Source organism: Penicillium mononematosum, assembly GCF_028829835.1.
Source record: "Penicillium mononematosum strain IBT 11891 chromosome Unknown utg000003l:1.0-8172316.0:1.0-8177699.0, whole genome shotgun sequence".
Classification (NCBI taxonomy): domain Eukaryota; kingdom Fungi; phylum Ascomycota; class Eurotiomycetes; order Eurotiales; family Aspergillaceae; genus Penicillium; species Penicillium mononematosum.
In genome coordinates, this window is record NW_026643273.1 from 582139 (window position 1) to 601807 (window position 19669).

A 19669-nucleotide genomic window follows, 5' to 3' on the forward strand; every position below is an offset into this window, starting at 1 on the left:
GTATGTATGTCCTACCGAACTACCTACCTAGGTAGGATGTTTCAGATGTCCAAACCCTAAGTCGCGTGACCCACACGTGGAAACCCACGTTTCTGGTACCCGATTACTTAGATCGATCTAACATCGACCGTGAATAGTCGAGATAAAGATGAGCATAAGGAAAAGGAAAAAACCCTCAAAATAAGACTCAGGTTTTCCCCGATGGCGTGATTGAAGCCATCGATGAGTCGGCGGGGCCTGACCGTTCAAATGCGACGTTGATGTGTCAAGGAAATCTCCGGCTCCACCTTCCGATTTGGGATTTTATAGGTCGAAGGTGACCTTCCAAGCTTCTAACCACATGGCACGTTAATTAAGTGCCCAGGTGGCTTTTAGAGCTTATTTAGACATCTACATAAGGTAGGTATGTACAACTATATCCACGTGTAAAAATGCTATATTGCTATGTCTAAAAATTATCGCTTTCATATTCACTATGCTTTTAAACCTCAAGAAAGAGATTTTTGGTTGGAAAACATACGCCATCTAAGACCTCACAAACCCAAACCATGTAAACATACATTAACCAAGCAATCCGCTGGCCAAAGCCTCCAGATCTCCCAGAGTTTCGATAGACTTGGGGGGAGCCTGGCTCTTCTTGCTGGGCTTGTCGTCGTCGCTGTCCGGCTCGGCAAAAGAGACACGCTGCTTCTTGCTGGGACGGGGCTCGTCGCGCTCCGAGGCGGATTCTGGATCGGAGCCGGGGATCTCGAAAGGCACATGGGGGAGATGCGAGAGACCACCTTCTCCTTCTTCCTCTGACATCTCGGCCTGGGCCTCGGCACGCTCGCGCGCCTTGCGCTTCTCCTTCTTCTCGCGTCGTTTCTCGCGCATAACCTCCTTGTCCTCAATATCGGCCTGGCGAGTGCGCTCCGCCTCGGCCTCAAGGAACTTCTCGCGCTGGGCGTCGACGTCGCCGCGAGCCTTGAACGTCTCTTCGTCTTCCATTTCGTACACCTCATGGGGATTGCCCTCCTCGTCGTAGACCAATTTCGTACCCCTGCCCTTGAACTTGAGGAGCTTCTTCTTCGACTTGAGCAGCTTCTCGCGTCGCTTTGAGTCGATGAGTAGTGGGTCCTGGCCGTCCAAGTGCACCATCTTGACGTCCTTGGTCTTTGGCTCGGCATCGGAATCTTCCGAGTCGGAAGAATCGCTCTTCCCGCCGAGGTCTGCATCGCCGGCGGCGAACCGGCGCTTGACTGAGAGGAAGTCGGCATCCTCGTCGGCCTCATCGTCGATGTCCGCGCCGGCGTCCTTGAGCGCGTTGGTAGCCACCATCGTGCCATCGTCGTTGATGAGCTTCGAGTAGTGCTCGGCCAGCACGCCCTGGTTGCGTCGCTCGAACATACGGTCATACCGTGTCCGCACCTCCTTCTCATCCTTCTTCTTCTCTGTCTCTGAGTCGTCATCACCGGACATCTGCGCCATTCTCCAGGATTCGTTCTTGCGCTCCTTCGCATCGTCACCCTTGATGAACTTAATACGCGGAGCACCGGGAAGACCCAGACTGGCTGCATACTCTTCCAACGGAAGCTCCTTGATCTTAAATGTCTCCTTGTCCTTTTGTACGTAAATGGACTTCACATAGGAGATGAAAGCTTTTTGGCCCAGATACTTCAGCTCTGGATCCTTGAAACACATGTTCTGTAGCTGGTTCTTAACACTCTGCTGCTTGTTCGACTTGATGTTGATCTTCTCAATGGGCACTTTCTTGTGCTCAAGCTGCTTGAGGAATCCCTTCTCCTCACTAGGATCGAGGAAAAGCACAGCACGACCAACACGCTCGTAACGGGCCGTCCGTCCGACACGATGAATGTAGGTATCGGCGTCTTCGGGACAGTCCAGCTGGATAACCCAATCGACAGCCGGGAAATCCAGGCCACGAGCAACAACATCAGTAGCGAAAAGAACAGCATGTTGGGCTTGAGAGAACTTCGTGGTGATATCTAGTCGTCCTCCTTGTTTCTGCCGCCCGTGCAAATGGAGCAAGGAAATACCAGGCTGCAATTGCCTTAGTGATTCGTATACGTATCGAACTTGCTTGCCCGATGACAAGAAGACCACTGTTTTAGATTTGAGGTTGCTGCGAATGAAACTCCAAAGGGTATCAAGTTTCTGCGGGAGTGGAGTAATGGTGTAGTGTTGTTGGAGAGTTGAGGGAGTGGCAGAGGCGGCTGCTTCGTGGACCGAGACATACTCGGGTTCCTGCAGACTCAAACGGGCCAAATCACCGACCTTCTTGGTCTGTGTGGCACTGAACAGCATAGTCTGGCGCTGCTTCGGGAGATGGTCGATGATAGCATCCACGGTCTTCTGGAAACCCATGTCCATGATACGATCGGCTTCGTCCAGCACCAGCATCTGCAAGTTATTTGTCTCAAACATAGCCGTCTGGTCCAAATGCTGCAGCATTCGACCGGGTGTACAAATCAGGATGTTCATACGTCCCAGGCGATCTTGTTCCTCGCGCAGACTCTTTCCGCCGATAATCAAACCAGCAGAGAAATTGTGGTATCTCCCGATTTTGCGAAGCACCTCGAAGATCTGAATCGCTAGTTCACGTGTAGGCGAAAGAACGAGTGCGCCGAGACCATCCAACTCAGTCCACTTCTTGCGATAGAGGTTCTCGAGAATGGGTACTAGGAATGCGAGAGTCTTTCCGCTACCGGTTTTGGCGGCACCGAGGATATCGCGTCCCTTGAATGCATGGTTGATAGCACGCGATTGAATGTCGGTAAGGGTTTTGAAATGAGAGGCTGCAAGGCCTTTGGCTGTTGGTTCGGAGAGTGGGAGATCGGAGAAGTTTTTGACGGGGGCTTTGAGATCGAGGTCCTCGACCTGTTTGATGAGTGCAGCTAAGCTATCCTCACCGCGCTTTCGTTTCAAGACCCTTCCGTTCTCCTGGTGAGGCTTCGACTTCCCTTTAACTGCTCGCGGCGCCATGGTGTGGTTTGAGTTGAATCTTGAAAGTCGGCGGGCGGTGAAAACATCTTTTTTTCTCTTGGGAGTGAAAAACGAAGGCGGTAGGGAAAGCGGTGGGAACTACATGCGATATCTATAACTAGACCTTTTTATGTTAAGTTCAACGAATTCGGTGTCTTATATGGAGTATTCGATATTTGTTTTGGCTGGCTAGATGTTCAGCTTACAAAGTCCTTACGAAGGAGAGAAGCACAAGCGCACGCCTACTCATGTTTGTTGGCGACATAACCCACCTGGGCAGCCCTGGAGCCCTGTCCTGCGCGATCTCGCGCTGACTCAGCGGCTGATAAGCTGGGCCCGGCCCGCTGTCTTATCTATTTGAGGTCTTAGTTTCATGAGCGCCAGGAACATTTCTACCTCAAAAGAATCCGCAGAAGGCAACATGTCGGACGACGACAAGGATTTCCTCGACTCTCTGGAGAAAGAGGCCTCCGAGTATAGTAAGGTATGGTGTCTTCCTCTGCACGCTATACATCTATGTTCCGACTGACACGCGACACAGGATGTCGAGATCGACCGCATTCGCAAGGCATTCAGCCTCGATGCGTAAGTCCAATCTTCCCCAAGCTCTACAATAGAGTACTTCCTCTCTATATATTCTACAAATATTAACCCACTGCAGCTACGCCGTCCTGGACCTCCAACCCGGTGTTACAGAAAAAGACATCAAAATCCAATACCGCAAGATCTCACTCCTGATCCACCCTGACAAGACGAAGAATCCCGCTGCTCCAGATGCCTTCGATCGACTCAAAAAAGCGCAGACGGCTCTTCTGGACGAGAAGCAACGTGAATACCTGGATGAATGTATCGCCGACGCGCGCCGCCTGTTGATCTGCGAACACAAGTACACACTCGACTCCCCCGAGCTGAAGACCGATGAGTTTAAGGTCGAATGGCGGAAGAAGACGGTCCAAGTGCTATTGGAAGAAGAAGCGCGACGCCGGCGACAGCTCAAGGCGCGCTTGCAGGAGGAAGGTCGTGAGCAGCGCAAAGAAGAAGAAGAGCTTGAGGCGCGCAAGCGGAAGCGCGACAATGAGAAGAAGTGGGAGGATACGCGGGAAGAACGCATTGGCAGCTGGCGAGATTTCCAGAAGGGGCGCAAACCTGGTGGTGACGAGAAGAAGAAAAAGAAGAAGATGAAGGTGTTGGGCTGATTTGACCTTTTTTTTTTTTGTTGCTTCTGAGCGTTACCGGCGTTTGGGGATCTACTTCTATGAATTGACACAGCCATGGCCGCAATTAAGCGTTTTTCAAAGTGCATTTAGTAAATTGTATTAAGAATTACACATGCGCAGGTGTATCTCCGATATCCCAAATCCATGAGAATCTACCGAGTTCCACCGAGGAACTGCGGGGAGCCGCGGGGGTTCCGGCCAAGTTTCCAATTTTCTTTATATCGAGCTTCATACTGCCTAGGCATACAGACATATCTACATATACAGATATCTATTTGACATGCGTTGTATCCCCGCAGTGGATTAAGTTGTGTCTCCCCGAGAAACCCACACCCGGCCCCGAACCTCGCTCTGTCAACCTCACCTCAAACACAAGCATGACTGAACCGACTTCAAAGAATGCGCCATACCGGCCCCAAGATCACCTCAGACCATTCCCGCCCCTGTCACCAACAACCTCCCAACCATTGAAACAACCGATCCCTCCCAATGAAGTCCCCGACCCGAAGCAGAATGGGACAGCTTACATCAACCAACCCGCCAACGACTCAACCAACGACGAACCAATCCCCCCTCTCCCAACCGTGATCGCAAGAATCCACGCCCGCGTACAAGCCTTCCTAAACGAACCCCACGCCCCGGACACACTGCTAGCCTCGGTGCAACGACAAACGCGCATCTCGCTAGAAGTAGTCAGCACCGCGCTGCAGCGATACAAGCTCTCGGAACTCTCCGTCTCCTACAACGGCGGGAAGGACTGTCTAGTCCTACTAATTCTGTTTCTGGCCGGGTTGCATCCAAGCCGCGTCCGCAATGACTCGCACCCCACCACTGCAAACGCAAATGATACGAACTCCTCCCCGCAGACCTCGACGCAGAGGCCCAAATAGCCGCTGCGACGGTCATCCCGGCCATCTATGCGCTCCCGCCTGATCCCTTCGATGCAGTTGAAGACTTCGTCATCTCCTCTGCTGAGGCCTATCATCTCGCTATTACAAAGTACACGACTGCGCCGCCGGATAAGACGCTTCGCTCGAGTTTTGAGGATTATCTGGCGCGTCACCCTGGGATCCGGGCGATATTTGTTGGTACAAGGCGGACGGATCCGCATGGTGCGCAGCTGACGCACTTTGATCGGACGGATGGGGGGTGGCCGGATTTTGTGCGCGTGCATCCGGTGATCGATTGGCATTATGCGGAGATTTGGGCATTTATTCGGCATCTGGATTTGAAGTATTGCTCGCTCTATGATGAGGGATATACCAGTCTTGGCGGCACGTCTGATACGCATCCTAATCCGAGATTGCGGCTTGGGGCTCAAGCTGATGGACAGTATCTTCCTGCCTATGAGCTCACTGAGGATCTGGAGGAGAGACTTGGGCGCAATTGATTTGAATAGTGTGGATTGTCTTACCTGTGTATAGATTGGGGTTCATATCTCATTGGCCTTTTCGGATAGATTGCTTTGCACGTTACAGTTGTGCTCGCGCACCTTGGATCTTGAACATGAACACTTACATGGAGTAGTTTTGGTCTTGAATAATATCATATTAGACTACGCAACCCAATAAGGTGCGATAGCGTTCTTTGAACGAAGTCTTGAAACATGCATCTTGTCTGTCACATATGCTGAGAACATGCAAAGCCCATATAACTGCGAAAGAAAAAAAAAAGCATTTCCCATCCTCCCATCATACTCCATAAAAATGCAAACCGAACTCCATAATGATACCGTGTAGAGTCGTCTAAGAATACCGCGAAGGGTCGAAAACAGAAAAGCAACCGAATATCATATCGTGAATCATAAGTCGTGAATCGTGGAACAATCATAAAATAAAGCGAGGATGGGCCATACATCGTCAATACATTCTGCGAATGGTAACAGATGCTGCGCATTTGGATATTGGAGAGCACCCTGAGGAGGTGCCGATCACCTTACCCGGGAATAAGATGTTGTAAAGCATCCCATGCAAATACAGATATTCGTGGGAGCATATTGCACGATGGGTTTACTTGCACGAGCGAGCCGGGGAGAGAACGATCATGGGAGAAGATGAAGCGGGGGATACAGATCCCGCTCTGATGTTCTCTTTGCGAGTTCCCATAGTCGGCGAGCCGGGCATGACAGTCTTGGAAGAACCGCCAGAGAGATCAGTGTAAGAGCGACGGCTCAAGGACAAGGCTCGACTGCGATAGGCGGGCGTGTGGTCAAGAGCATTGAGGCTCCGGGAGGACAAGGAACTGCTCCGTGCACTGCTGGATGGATTCTTCATGTGCGGGTGGCTGTGGCCTCAATTAGATTGTGTTGGGTTACGATATAATGTAGCATTCGGACTTACCAAGGAGAGATTGAGGTTGCTGGGGTCCAGTTAGAGCCCACTCCAGCTGGAGAGGTGTAGCTGACTTGAGAGTTTGGAGTAAGATGAGAGCCACGTTTCATTCCAGGGGAGGGAGTAGATCCCTGAACCACTTCAACCGAGTAATTGTACTCTCCGGCGCGGTAGGCACGACGTTCGTTACTCTGCTGCTTCAGAATCTTTTGGGCCTTGGTATCAGCAAAGCGCAGAAGCAGCTTCACCCCATCGTCCTTGGTGACGTTGTGGAATTCCGCCAGGACCTTTTCGGCAACATCACGGTTTTCGAAGCTGTAAATCAAGATTCAGTCTTCGGTCAGAACAAGTCATGAGAGTCAAGCAATTGGGGCTTTGTTACCGTGCAAAGCCCACTTCCTTGCTCACACCTGTCTTCTCATCACGACTGATTTTCTCTGATACAACACGCCACGGCTCGAAATGACGACGTAGGTCCTGAACAAGCCAATTAGAATTCAACAGGACAGGCGAAGGATGGGGGTTTGTGTAACTCACAGCTTCAGTCCAATCGATTGGAATGTTGGTGCAATATATATTGGTAGAAGACTTGTCCTCCAGATCCTTCAGGCGAGAGTTGCGAGATTTCTGGGCGAAGCTAGCTTGGTAGCCGAGGTAAAAGAAACCGCGAATACAATTCTCGCAGGATTCGAAGCTATAATACTGAACGAAACCGAATCTGCAAAAAAAGTCAGGATAGATCATTGGAAAGGAGTTTCGTGGGGTAGGTTACCCTTTGCAAAGGCTGGTGTCCAGGTCCACGATCGCCTTGCAACGCTCGATCTTTCCGAAACGGGCCGCGTAGGCATGCAGCATCTCATCAGTAGTCTCGGGCAGGAATCCTCGGATGTAGACATTGGTTATACCCTCGCGGTTCTCCAGACACTTGGCGAGTGTCAGCTCAGATGGGTTTGTCCACATGGCAGGCACCGCACGTGGGATGGCAGGCTCTTGTTGAGTCAAAGCCTCCAGGTCTTGAATGACGTATCCGTTGGGGGTCTTCATCATTTGGAGGGGGAGCGAGAGCGACCCAAGCTGGGAGGCAATCATACCCCCATAAGAGTAACCGCCATCCATGGCAGAAACAAGAGCGGGGGGGATAGTAATGAATCTGGCCGGTGTTCTCCCCTTGAGCTCCCTTCTGACCTTCGGGCATATTCCACGTAGCTTGCTTGTTTGTTGTCCCATCGTGCATGTCATAGTTCATCATATAGGGCCACGACGAATATCCACCAACCACAGGGTTGACGTTGGGATAAACTCCCGTGGGAAGGTAAGAAAACTGACCCATCTGATCATTCTGACCAGAGACACCGTTGGGAACAAAGGAAGAGACGGTCGGAACGCCATTGAAAACGGTGGAATTAGGGACCAGGATAAATGGGCTGTTGTACGGACGGTTGGTATTCGACCAGTCCATGTTTGCGTTCACTTGAACGGGCGCGGTGCCCTTTGGGCCGTTGAACTTGGGGCGAGGATTCAATCCTCTGAAAAGATTGGTCAGGCCTGCAACACTACTGTCACTGGAACTCGGGTTGGTGGATTGCTGGTACCTGGGGCCATAGGGTGTACGAGGCTCGCTTTGGTAGTATCCAGACTGGGAGCTTGATGTCTGGGTAGAGCCCGAGCCCGAGCCCGAGCCGGAGCCAGAGGAGCTCGTGTGCTGGGAGCCCTGGGGGTGCATGATGAAGGGAATACACTGACAGAGATCAATTTCGTCAGCTAGTTCTTCATGGTTGACAGAATAGACAGGTAATGGAAAAGGGCTTGAAGGGCAGTGCCTTAAGCCTCCAGTTGACAAAATGCCCCAATCAAATGGGCTCAGCCGCACGACACTCACCTGAGCTCCTGCACCAAATTATATAGACACTTCTGACAAGAAAGTCTGGCTGCTGTCCAAGCATGCCAGGGTCAGCCAAAATAGAGACTGGGAGGGTAATCGAACATGACCAAAATGGAGTGGAAAGCTTACCTGTTGTCGATGTGGAACCTGCCGTCTGTTCTCCCAGGCTGGAAGGCGTCTGATGATAACTCGAAGCAAAGACGAGGTACGTCAGGAAGAGGTATACGGCAACGAAAGTCTGACGGCTTTGAAATCGAAAATGAGATAAATGGGCCAGGTCGAGACCGATGGCCAAGTAAATGGAGGGATAGGGGAATGGAGGAATAGAATGGAGATGGGATGGGAGGATGAGGAGGGAAAAGGCCTCAAGAAGAAAGAATGGCAGATCTCGGATAAGGAAAGAGCGTAAGGATAAGCAGAGAAGGAGCTACGGGGATTTGGGGGTGGAAAGGGAAAGGGAAGTCACATGGGAGAGACAACTATATACGTGTACCTAAGGACTGTATGTAGAATATCAACCACTGATATTCGAATATTCAGTATATGTTCATTATGTTCTCAAGACATAGAAACCCAAAAGGGATACTCTAGACTTGAACCCATTGAGAAGGAGAATGCTAAACTGCAATTTTATATCCTGAAGTCCATATCTATGAGAAAGAGCAGCAGGTACCGAATTGGGGGAGATATCCAAGGAAAAGGAAAATACTCAGGGATCATCACTCAAAATGCAAAGAATTTATTGAGATTTCTCCTGCAGCCACTTGTAAACCACCGAGAAATCCTTACCACGGTGCTTCTCCTCAACAGCCTTGTAAACCTCACGAGCCTGAGCACCCAGGGCGAGAGGCGTATTAGACTGCTCCGCAGCCGCAAGAGCCAAGCGGAGATCCTTGTGCATGAGACTCACCCCGAATCCACCCTCATACCCACGCGAAGCGGGGGCAGTCTCAACGACACCAGGAACAGGATTGTTAACCTCAGAGGGCCAGCAACGACCAGTAGACGAATTGATCATTTCGGCCAAAGCCTTGGGCTCGAGCCCCCAGCGAACACCGAGGTTCATAGCCTCAGCAGTGGCGATATTATTCAGAGCCAAAATGTAATTATTGGCGAGCTTGCCGGACACGCCAGCACCGGGCTCACCAAGATGCCAGGCCTTCTTGCCCATCAAGGCGAGCACACCGCGGATACGCTCAAGCAGCTCGCGTGGCTGTGAAGAGGCACCGAACATGAATGATAACGTTCCTGCGCGAGCACCGACCACACCTCCTGATACGGGGGCGTCCACGAAGCGGCCGGTTTGCGTGGTGTGGATGGCGTTTGCGATATCCTTGGATGTGACGGGGTCAATGGTAGATGAGTCGATGAAGAGACGTTCCTGCTCGAGCGGTGGCAGTGGTCCATGTTTAAGGATAGAGTGGAACACGTCAATGACGTGCTGAGACTCCGGAAGACTGGTAACCATGACTATCTAAACAGCAGACAGAAATAAACATAGTTATCAGTCCCTAGAACAACACAAGTATATGGAGCACAGTTCATGCAGAAAAGCCACGAGCCCAGCCACAGGCTGAACCTGCACGGTAGACAACCACTTACCGATTTCTCGGCGACCTCGCGCGCACTCTGAGCGATCTCGACTTGGGCTTCATTGGCGCCTGCGCCATTGCTTTGTGCGATCTCCCGTGCTTCTGCGGCGAACCGTTTCATTACATCTTCGTTGACGTCGCGCACGATCAGGGTATCAGATGCCGGGATCTTGGCGCGCAGGTTTTTGGCCATATGGTAGCCTGGAGTAGTTAGCAAATGCTATACAAACAACCCACAGTCCATTGTATAGCCGAGGCTGTAAATCCGAGGCCCTCGCTGTCGATCTCACAACATACCCATTTGTCCCAGTCCGACAAAGCCCCATGTCGCATCACGGTGCATAGTTGTGGAGAAAGCTCGGGCCTTGCTGGACGGCCAGCGTCGGGGCTCCACTGCGGACGCATGGAAGCAAGTCGCCCTCCGAGGGAGTGACATGGCCGTTCGAAGACTCATTTTTTGATTAATATGATGTTCTCCCTGATGTCGAAGAGGAACGGTAAGTGACGAGTGTTGATACGCGTAAACAATGATGGTTTGTGGGTCAACAATTGCCGAGTCCAATGGGGGTAGAACAATGTTGGATCGTTTGAATCTAGGAAATTGAAACGGGGAGATGCGGTATTTAAAAGAGCCAGGATGTACTATGCCAGCTCCGCGCAGCCTTTAACCGTGGCTTTCCGAGATGCCAGGGTGCACGAGATCGTCATGCATCGCAACAGCCTGAAATGCGGGGAAGACCGGAATAGGAAAGCCGTGGGGAAGCGCATCACGTGTTATGTGTGGGGTATACTCAATATATGGTCTGATGTAGATAGATATCTCCATGAATGTTGGACCTTGAAGGTCGCCTCTAGAAAAAGACAAAGACAAAACTCCCAATTAGGATGCTGCCTTGGTAAAGATAACGTAACCTTGGACTTGAACATAAATGCAAATATATAGACGTTGATATTGAATCTCAAAACACCTAGTATGTAAGTCCATCTAATTTCAAGATATGACTACATGGACTTTACAGGATGTAGAGGCGCGGATCAACGCTAGATGGACAAGACGGATCGTGAAGTAGGTGGACGAGTAAAGGGTATGTATGTAAAGTGATCCAAACTCCCAAGAAATGCCAGACAGCCTGGAAAGAGACTGACAACAGAAACGAAAAAGCAAAACTATAAAGCAGAGAGATATGATAGAACCAGAGTGATGTAGCGATTTCACCTCGGTGATGTCGGGTGACTGGTAGGTGCTGAGAGATATTCCTCGGGCACCTTCGGGACACGGGGTGAGTTGGCCGTTTGCACAATGGCGCGGTGTTGCGCGCGCAGGTGGTCCCGCTGTCGCTCCTTTTCTCTGTTGGCTGCGCCACCAGTTAGTCTCCGCATGCCGCTGCGAATCATTGATTCCAGGGAGTGTGGTCCATCGGTTGCACTGCGGACCATGGGTGCGGGTGGAGTAATCGCCTTCTTGATCGTCGGGCGTTCCTCCAGATCCGAATGCACGTCGTCAGGGTCGTCATCGGACAGGAAAGCGGAATCGCTGAATCCAACGGGCAGTGTGGAATTGGGCCCATTGGAAGCGGTGTGGACATAGAGATTGTTGGTAGGGGAGGTGACAGAGCGGGTATGAGATCCAGATCGAAGTATCTGTGCATTTGGAGGTATTGCCGTTACTGGGGAGTACACGCCCGGACCGTCGAAGCGGAAATTGGGTGGGCGGGACTCGGCGAGACCATTATGGAAGGATGATGTAGAGCCTGTCCGACCCAGTGATTCCCGCAAAATTGGCGCGGTCTGCTGGTCGTACAGATGTGCGTTGGTATCTACATAGTTACCAGTGAATCCTCGCAGCATCGGAGGAGCTATAGGGTTCAACACAGGCGTGATTGTATCAGTATCCTCAAAGAAGTCATCCAAGCTGTCCAGCTTCTGTACGATATCCCCCATGTTGCCATCAACCTGCGTGTCGATTGATTTCATGGTATCAGCTCTCATTGGGAAGAATGAGTCGCTGTAGTCGTCCGCATGGAAGGCTACACTTGGTGTCCTGGTATCTTCCTCTTGCCTGTCTTCAGCCTCAACACAGGTGTAGAAGACAGCGTGGACATTGTGGCGGGTCACGTTTGACTGGGTTGCAGGCATAGGAACCGACCATCCCGTCGGTTCAGGAATTCCGTACAGACTCTGGATTCGCTCGTACTCTTTGCGGATAGCACGAGAAGAGGCTGCTGATGCCATACTCATGCGAAGATGCTGGCGCTCCATTGGATTTCCTGAGACCGTGATGATATTATCCAGAACCTCCAGGGCCTGGGAGCAGAGATCGGTTTGCAGAAGCCGGAGTAGTGGGGAGATCAGATCTGGGCCATGGCAGGTGACCTCGTTGCGCCGCATGTCCACCTCGGGAATCAAGACACAGAGGATCCTCATTGTCTTGATGCGGAACCAATCCGTGGTGTTGGTGAGGAGACCCATGAGGAAGATGAGACACTGGAAGTCCAGCTGGGGGAAATAGTATGACTTAATCTCGGTGATAATATGGTCAAGGAAGACCCCAGCGGTCTTGTACTGCTGGTTGGCAAACCCAAACAATGATGCTGCAAGGCGAGGGCATCGCTCATTCTCAGCCACGCGGGCCAGTATGCTAGCACGAGCGATAGGTTTGGGGTCACTAAACCCATCATTGAAGCATTGAAGGAAGTGGGGTAGGTTAGCCAGTACAGTGAACAGATGTCGAGTTCCGTCTCCGATGAGATCATTGTTTGGAAGACCACTGAGAGTATGAAGTAGATCGAGTGTACGATCAAAGGACTCGGATGATTTCATTCCCTTGAAGACAAGGTCCTGGATACCATCGAAGCCGCCTTCCCAGTTTGGTGGTTGGCCCTCGATAAGATTGGTCACCACAACCGGATCACTGAGATCGACCCGGTCGAGGAATTTCTCAAGCATGCCAATACTCTCGATAAACTCAGTCTCGTGGATTGTGTTGAGACAAGCACACGTCGTCCAGAATAGCTGAGGATAATCCAGAAGATCTGACGGTGCTAGGGAGGTGATGATGATCTTTAACGTAGTAAGGATCTCCATCGAGAAGGTCTGGTAATCGGTTTCCTCGTCTGCAATAGTGTTGGAAAGCCGGGCGAGCATATCGGCCAGCATTCGCGAGTCTAATGATGTCGAGATACAGCGGAAGATCTGGAACGAACGGCATGCTAAATGTCGCACCGGACACGAGGTGGCCCAGTTCAATGCCTCCTTCGCCCACAAGTCGCCGACACCTTCGTCAGCAAAGCTGAAGAACTTGACGACATCACGGGTGACAGAAGCCATAGATTCAGGCACCCGGCGATCATCAGCCTCTTCCTCTTTGCCATGATTCTCTTCGTATTTCCAAACAACAGCGGGGTCACTCTTCCGTATTGATTCCACAAAGTCTTCGACTGATTGCCGGGCACCTGCCGGGGCATCATCCTCGAGTTTGGCCGCTATCAGCTCATGGATAAGATGTACCAGCATCTCACGAGCTTGCTCCTGCACAGTGACTGTATAATGATCCCAGAGGATGAGAACGATGTGGACCAGCTTGACAACATCACCTAGAGCGAGAGTCACCGGAGCGACCATCAGATCAACGAGGAATATCAGAGCAACCTGTCCAAGGGACAAACCAGCTTGTTTGTTCCCAACTGGGAGCACTGTCCCAAGATCTGCGACGTATGGTAGGCTTTTGATGTCAGGAGGCGGTGGAGTGAGTTCTTTCCGCTCTTGCACCATGTTCTTCGGCACAATCTGCAACAAGAAAAACTCGATGACCTTTGATCCTGCTGGTGTTCCAGACAAGAACACGACCATTTGCTTGGCATACTCCACAAAATTTTGCTCTTTGCGTTCCAGACATATGCTAATAATGAAGTCGAGGACCAGCTGCACATTTCCCCGTGAGGGCCTGTTGCCAAGGCCTGCCACAGTGCTTGCACTTGGTTAGGCAGGACCGTACTGCAACGAATAGTTATCTCAAAAAGGTTCGCGAGCAACATGTATGACTTGGCTGTAGGGCCACCATTCGGGTCAACCTGTAACTCCATTGTTTGAACCCACGGCAGGATGGCAGCAACCATATTTCGCTGACTGTCAGGTCGAAGACTGCGGAAATGTAAAGAAAACTCCGAAAAAGATAGAGAATGCCAAGTCAGAGTGCTGACTAGCTAATCTTTTCGAGATTTCGAACTGGGCTAGCTTGTACACTGCAGTAGTTTTGTCTGAGATACTAATATCGAAGTCTTGGAGCCTGGAGTTCTTCTGCTGGCGTTCCTCAAGTTTTCGAAGAAGCTTAGCAGATTTCATTCTGATCTCACGCTTTTCGTTGCCTAGTGTCACCAAGACCGCCCCTAGAACTCTCCAGAATTCAAGTGGATAGTCTGGATATTCAAACAGCACCTGCGTCACCACCTCAAAGTAGCTCTCAATGGTCTTGGGCTTCTCGGTAACGTAGCACATCTCTATTGATCGCTCCATCAGATAGGAATGTTCCTGATTGTGGGTGATGAGGTTTTTGAGAGCCCGACGGCCAATGGCATGCCATTTATCAGGCTCGGTGTTGAAGATCATGTCAATCCATGAAAGCATGCGAGTGACATCAAATTGGAGGACAGAACCACTTTCAGTGGTGATGCTGATGGGGCCGGCGCAAAGAAAAGCCATTGCACTCAAGGCTGCTGCGCGTAGATTTTTCTTCTCAATCTCCATAGCAGCAGGGGTGTTTTTCATTTCGCTGGTCTCATGTGGTCGGGCCATGGAAAACTTGCGCGTATTCTCTTCCCTTTCAGAGATTTGAGATTGATTTGGCGAGTATCCACACCAGTCCTCCATAAGGGAGAAAGCAGACTTCCGTGATTCGAAGGGCATCCAGCGGGAAGGATCCTTAGTACGATTTATGCCTTCAAATATCTCCTCCATCAGTCCGCAGTAATGGAATCGCAGGCGCTGGAATTCCCAGTCGTTCTGAACCTCGGCATCACTAAGGAAAATTCGAATATCTTTAGCGTATGTGACAAGATTGTTCACGATCCAGTCGTCATTGTACACTTCAGGTTCTTGAAGGAAGTGAGACGTGAGTTTGTAAACGTTTGTTACCTCGGTGCGCAGGCGATCGGTCTTCCTGTTTCGACGCGGGCTGCTGGGACTGCGGTAGTGGTTTCCAATTCTCATCTTCGCCTCCTCGTTGCACGTAGTGACTGCGTACTGCAAAGACTCTAGAAGGGTGCGATAGAGGTTTTTCTGAATAGATCCCAAAGCAACAACAATAGCACTGCGAATGGAATCCCGTTCAGCAGAAAGGAGAGGGATAACAAATGCAAAGAGGCTTCGGGCAGAGCTGATCTTATCTTGGGACTGATGGGCTCCCTTTGAAGTTTTGCGCGCATGCTGCGCATTTGCCAGCTGACTTTGCGATTGAGCCCCAACACTGGTGACAGTGGTGCAGGCCATGACCAAGTAAAGCTTCCATTGCTCGATGATGATCTCAGCTGCCATGTTTTTCCCAAGGGGGCGATTCTGGTATGCATCCATGGGAGCATATTGCGGGAATCTTGTACTCTCGGCGAGAGATGTGATGATGTTGTGCATCTGGACAAGACGTGCACACACGATCTCCCTTCCTAGGGTTACAGCAAACGGGCAAGTCTCAAAGCTGACGCGGATGATGTTGGGAAATACCTTGCCCCACAATGTGTAATCATAAGATACTTCACTGCTACACAGTTCGATAAGAGTATTCTGAGAGGCGCTTCTTCTTTTACCCTTTTGGATTCGGCTCCACTCTGCCACGGTCAGATGCTCATCATTCACATCAAAGATTTCCTGAGAAGCATCCTCAAGGATCCGGATGATTCTTGTGTTCTCCTTTCCAAGAGCACGGTCAAATTCAGTGATCAACCGCAGGACAGTGATAGCAAATGCTCGAACTCGTCTTGACTGAGAACACACAAAAAAGAGCCCATGTGACTCAATCTCATCCACATGGGCGAGGACACTCGATAAATCGAGGTGCAGAGCTCGACTACCAGAAATGGATCTCTCCAGTTGATCCATTGCTGCCGCGCCTTTCGTTTTTTGCTTGATCTCGTCAATCCAGATCTGCAGCAACTCGACGTATAGCCTCAGAGTGGAGTCGATATGGCCCGATCCAAGCATTCCTTCGTCTGACATGGTGGAATAGCGCTCGTCAAAATTGAAGATGAACCTAGCAAAGCCGATTGTAACTTGCTGGGCGTGTAATTGCCGCGCAATTGCCTTCAACGACTCCGCTGAAGAAGTGGCGATATTGGACTGGACATGGGCAGTTCCCGTGCAAAGGAGATTGATGAGCGAATTGAATGGGATGTGGTCGGAGAGACAGCGAGGAAGGGCTTGGACTGCCACATGAAGCAGATCATAGAATCCTTGTTTCTGATCCAGTGTGGTGACATGGTCGTCACCACGACGACCGAAGCTGAAGGCGTCTGATATGGGAGTTTTGGGTGTAGCTCCACCGAACTTCTCATCCAGAACTGCCTGTCCGCCGAATGTGTTATCACAGAGCAATGTGATCTTGCCTAAAACTTCACAGAATCGGAAATAGTATTCCTTCACATTATCACTTAGTCTCGCAGTATTGACAGGTTGCCATGAATGTGGGTCTTGCTTCTGAGAAGCACTGGGCATTTTGTACTCTTTAAGCAGTTGGGGTCGGTGGAAATATACGGGGGGTTGAAACGTCGGTGAAAGGATTCGGGAGTGAGCCAGTCGGGATCGGAGGGCATAGTTGGTCGCTTGTCTCCAGATCAGACATTGTAGCCAGGAAAGCGCGGATTCCAATGACCATTTTCTCCGGCTCCATCTGTTCTATCTTCAACTCTCTGCCAGATAGGAACAGATCTGAATTAATCAAAGGGAAAATAATGTTACGGAAACAAACATCCGGATGCTTGAAACCAATTATTTGTATCAGTTGAATCAACGGATCGGCAAAGACCGGCTCTGCACTCATGTATGTTCTCCTGCCCGTCGGCAGGGCAATCTTTGCCACTTCTTCAACCTTTCGAAGAGTGGTTGTTGGGGAGTCCGAGAAGCGGAAGAAATAGGTCCAGACCAGACGACAAATGGCGTGGAGGGCGGGTGCACGAGTAGGGCGGTCTTTTAAGCGTGCAGGCAAACTCGAGATCATCGAGAGCCATTGGGAAGAGAAAGTTTCTTTGTTAGAGATGCACAGCAACAGTACATTCAATGAGAAGGAAGATGTCCAATGACGAGGCTTGATAAGGAGTTGTGTCAGGCGTGGTTGGATCAGGTCCACGAATTCCCTCCACCGGGGCAGTGAGAGATCACAGCTCGGATTGGCAGCAACAGGGAGAAGAAGTTTTTCAATCACGTAGCAGTATGCCTGTTTGATACGCTGCCCGTGCGCATTGACAAACAGGCGTGCCAATGATCGCATGAAATCACAGGACTTGGGCCACCCTTCTGAAGTCATAGGCAAACGCAGATATCGCATGCAGAGGATCAGCAATTCCGACTTGGAATCGCTTTCACGAGATGGCCCCCGGGCAGTTTCCTCCTTTTGATAGCGCTCGAGTTCCGTCAAGTAGCGACCAGCGACGCCGGAGAAATTGGATTCACTCATAATACCCAGCAACTGGCCATAGATCCTCCAATTAGCCATCCGCAGAGGTGACGCCGAGATCTGGTCCGGGTCAGAGGTCTTCACCTGGCCAAACACGATGTCTTCTAGGCGATCTGCCATGTCGAGAGTGATTGAAGCCAGGCTACTCTGATTGAAAATCTCAATCAAGACCCTACAGACTAGGTACACCGAAACGGTTGCGCGTCGCTCTATCAAAGCGACTTCGTCGGGACGACCGATAAATGGCGGTTGCTGCGCCCGTTCCGCAATAGCAGTGGGATCAGCAGGCTGCGTCGGTTCGGTATTGCGGCGCAAGAGAGGGCCATTCTCTGTGGCAGCGGGCGAGGGTCTTTGCTCATTCAACATCTGTCTCGCTGCAATAGCAGCATCTCCTTTAGCCTTGCGCCAGAACATAATTGTATCGATCAGAGGTTTCGGCTTCTGCCGAGCGATATGTCCTAAAGCCGATATCAACTGATCAAATGTCGGGTCTGCTCCCGGGCCGCAGACCTCCTCCACGGGAGCATCGGATTCCCCCAGCTTCATGATGGCCTGGTTGATCTTGTTGTCTGCCTGTCCAACAAACGAGTTGAACAAATGATGCAATGCATATTCCCCAACAGTCTTAGATTCCGAGTGATGTTTAGACTGTGAACGACTATCTGACCGCTCGCGTCTTGGTTTTCCTCCAGAGTTCATTCGGTTGTGAATCACGGTGGCGGGGCTCACGTCCCTCAATGTTGTGTCATTGTCTTGGATTGTACTCAATGTCGGTGGCATCGCGTGACTAGCAGGTATCCCGGATGGTGTCGAATAACCCGAGTGTGCCTCGAGAGGGTCAAACTTGGCAGGAAGGGTTGCCTCGTCAAACGCACCACGACCAAGGGAGGCAATGAGCTCCGGGCTCAAAGGGCTTGTGGAAGCGGTTGATCCGGCCATGCTCGTATTCCGTGAATGCTGTATGCCGTGTACGATGGAAGTTTGCCGGTGGTGACCATACGAATTGGAGGGCCGTCTTTCTAGTCCCACTTCATATCCTGGAGGGCGGGCTCCCGATACGTCGGGGCTCTTGGAACCGGAGTGACCGCGTCGGGGCTGGATAGGGGCGAGAGTGGAGGGATCGACTGGTCTTCCTCGGACGGTAGAAGATTCGCGACTGTGCAAAGGAGTGGACTGGGCGGTCCTGGTCCCTCGGCGTTCCGACGGGGATGCGAGATTATGTTGAGATGCGGATTTAAGGTCGTCGGGAATGAGGGGCAGGATTGTCTGGCCTGGGCCAGCTTTGGCAGGATGTGAAGCCACTGGAGATTCTAATGTCAGACCGAGTCCGTTTGCTCCGATAGCGACAGTGTTTGCAAGACATACTGTTGGAGATTATGAAAACCTCATTGCTCAAACCTGCAAGCAGCCGTGTCAAGATTCAGATGTAAGCTGCACATAGCCAATTCAAGAAGCCAAGGGGTGTGAAGACTTTGGGGTGAGAGACCTGGATGTTTTTATCGGGCGCACGGGTACGTCTGGGGATTATTATTAAGCCTCATATTCGATGGATATGTATTTATATTTAGTTATTTCAAATTTTTAAGAAACTATTTGAAACTCTCTACTCCGTATAGTCTCCTAGTCTTGTTTCTTTATGTCTTATATTATGCATCATGTATTCATCTGATTCCCTTCCCGTTGGGCACTCCAAGGCTGCTTAACCTTGGCTCATTCTCCCCACAGAGCCTCACTCTATTAACTGGACTTTTGGTAACCCCTTTTTCACTCGTTTTCTATATATATTTTAATTGGTAAGAATTGGGATGTATCTAGAGCAAAGTACGGAGTAGTATGGTCCCATAGCATTTCCTCTAATATTATATATCATATGTTTCTCATAGATGAACTGCAGGTTTGACGAAGGAACAAGGATCTCAGGGGAATCGAACGGTTTCAAATGCCGAGCGGGGTACTCCATAATAGTGAATGAAACTGTTTGGGAACTTCCAAGGCTGAACTTGAAACAA

General features: G+C 50.7%; 6 protein-coding genes across 6 annotated transcripts; 2 read left to right on the top strand and 4 right to left on the bottom strand.

Annotated features, from left to right (window-relative positions):
* Positions 1-561: 561 nt before the first annotated feature.
* Positions 562-2982, bottom strand: dbp4 (RNA-dependent ATPase HCA4; the record flags this gene model as incomplete). Its single annotated transcript, XM_057291897.1, has 1 exon — positions 562-2982. The coding sequence occupies one exon, from the start codon at positions 2980-2982 to the stop codon at positions 562-564; it is 2421 nt and encodes an 806-aa protein (XP_057146708.1).
* A 421-nt stretch (positions 2983-3403) lies between these two features.
* Positions 3404-4178, top strand: N7519_005122 (uncharacterized protein; the record flags this gene model as incomplete). Its single annotated transcript, XM_057291898.1, has 3 exons — positions 3404-3466; positions 3524-3567; positions 3644-4178. 3 exons carry the CDS (start codon positions 3404-3406, stop codon positions 4176-4178), a joined length of 642 nt encoding a protein of 213 aa, XP_057146709.1.
* A 398-nt stretch (positions 4179-4576) lies between these two features.
* On the top strand, positions 4577-5589 carry N7519_005123 (FAD synthase; the record flags this gene model as incomplete). The annotated part of the gene is made up of 2 exons (XM_057291899.1): positions 4577-4958; positions 5066-5589. 2 exons carry the CDS (start codon positions 4577-4579, stop codon positions 5587-5589), a joined length of 906 nt encoding a protein of 301 aa, XP_057146710.1.
* A 619-nt stretch (positions 5590-6208) lies between these two features.
* On the bottom strand, positions 6209-8252 carry N7519_005124 (uncharacterized protein; the record flags this gene model as incomplete). Its single annotated transcript, XM_057291900.1, has 6 exons — positions 6209-6482; positions 6539-6844; positions 6912-7006; positions 7067-7247; positions 7302-7679; positions 7732-8252. 6 exons carry the CDS (start codon positions 8250-8252, stop codon positions 6209-6211), a joined length of 1755 nt encoding a protein of 584 aa, XP_057146711.1.
* An 898-nt stretch (positions 8253-9150) lies between these two features.
* On the bottom strand, positions 9151-10457 carry N7519_005125 (uncharacterized protein; the record flags this gene model as incomplete). The annotated part of the gene is made up of 3 exons (XM_057291901.1): positions 9151-9885; positions 10014-10204; positions 10301-10457. 3 exons carry the CDS (start codon positions 10455-10457, stop codon positions 9151-9153), a joined length of 1083 nt encoding a protein of 360 aa, XP_057146712.1.
* A 758-nt stretch (positions 10458-11215) lies between these two features.
* On the bottom strand, positions 11216-19023 carry N7519_005126 (putative cell morphogenesis protein (PAG1); the record flags this gene model as incomplete). The annotated part of the gene is made up of 5 exons (XM_057291902.1): positions 11216-13970; positions 14036-14143; positions 14229-16710; positions 16742-18961; positions 19008-19023. 5 exons carry the CDS (start codon positions 19021-19023, stop codon positions 11216-11218), a joined length of 7581 nt encoding a protein of 2526 aa, XP_057146713.1.
* Between the last annotated feature and the right edge of the window lie 646 nt (positions 19024-19669).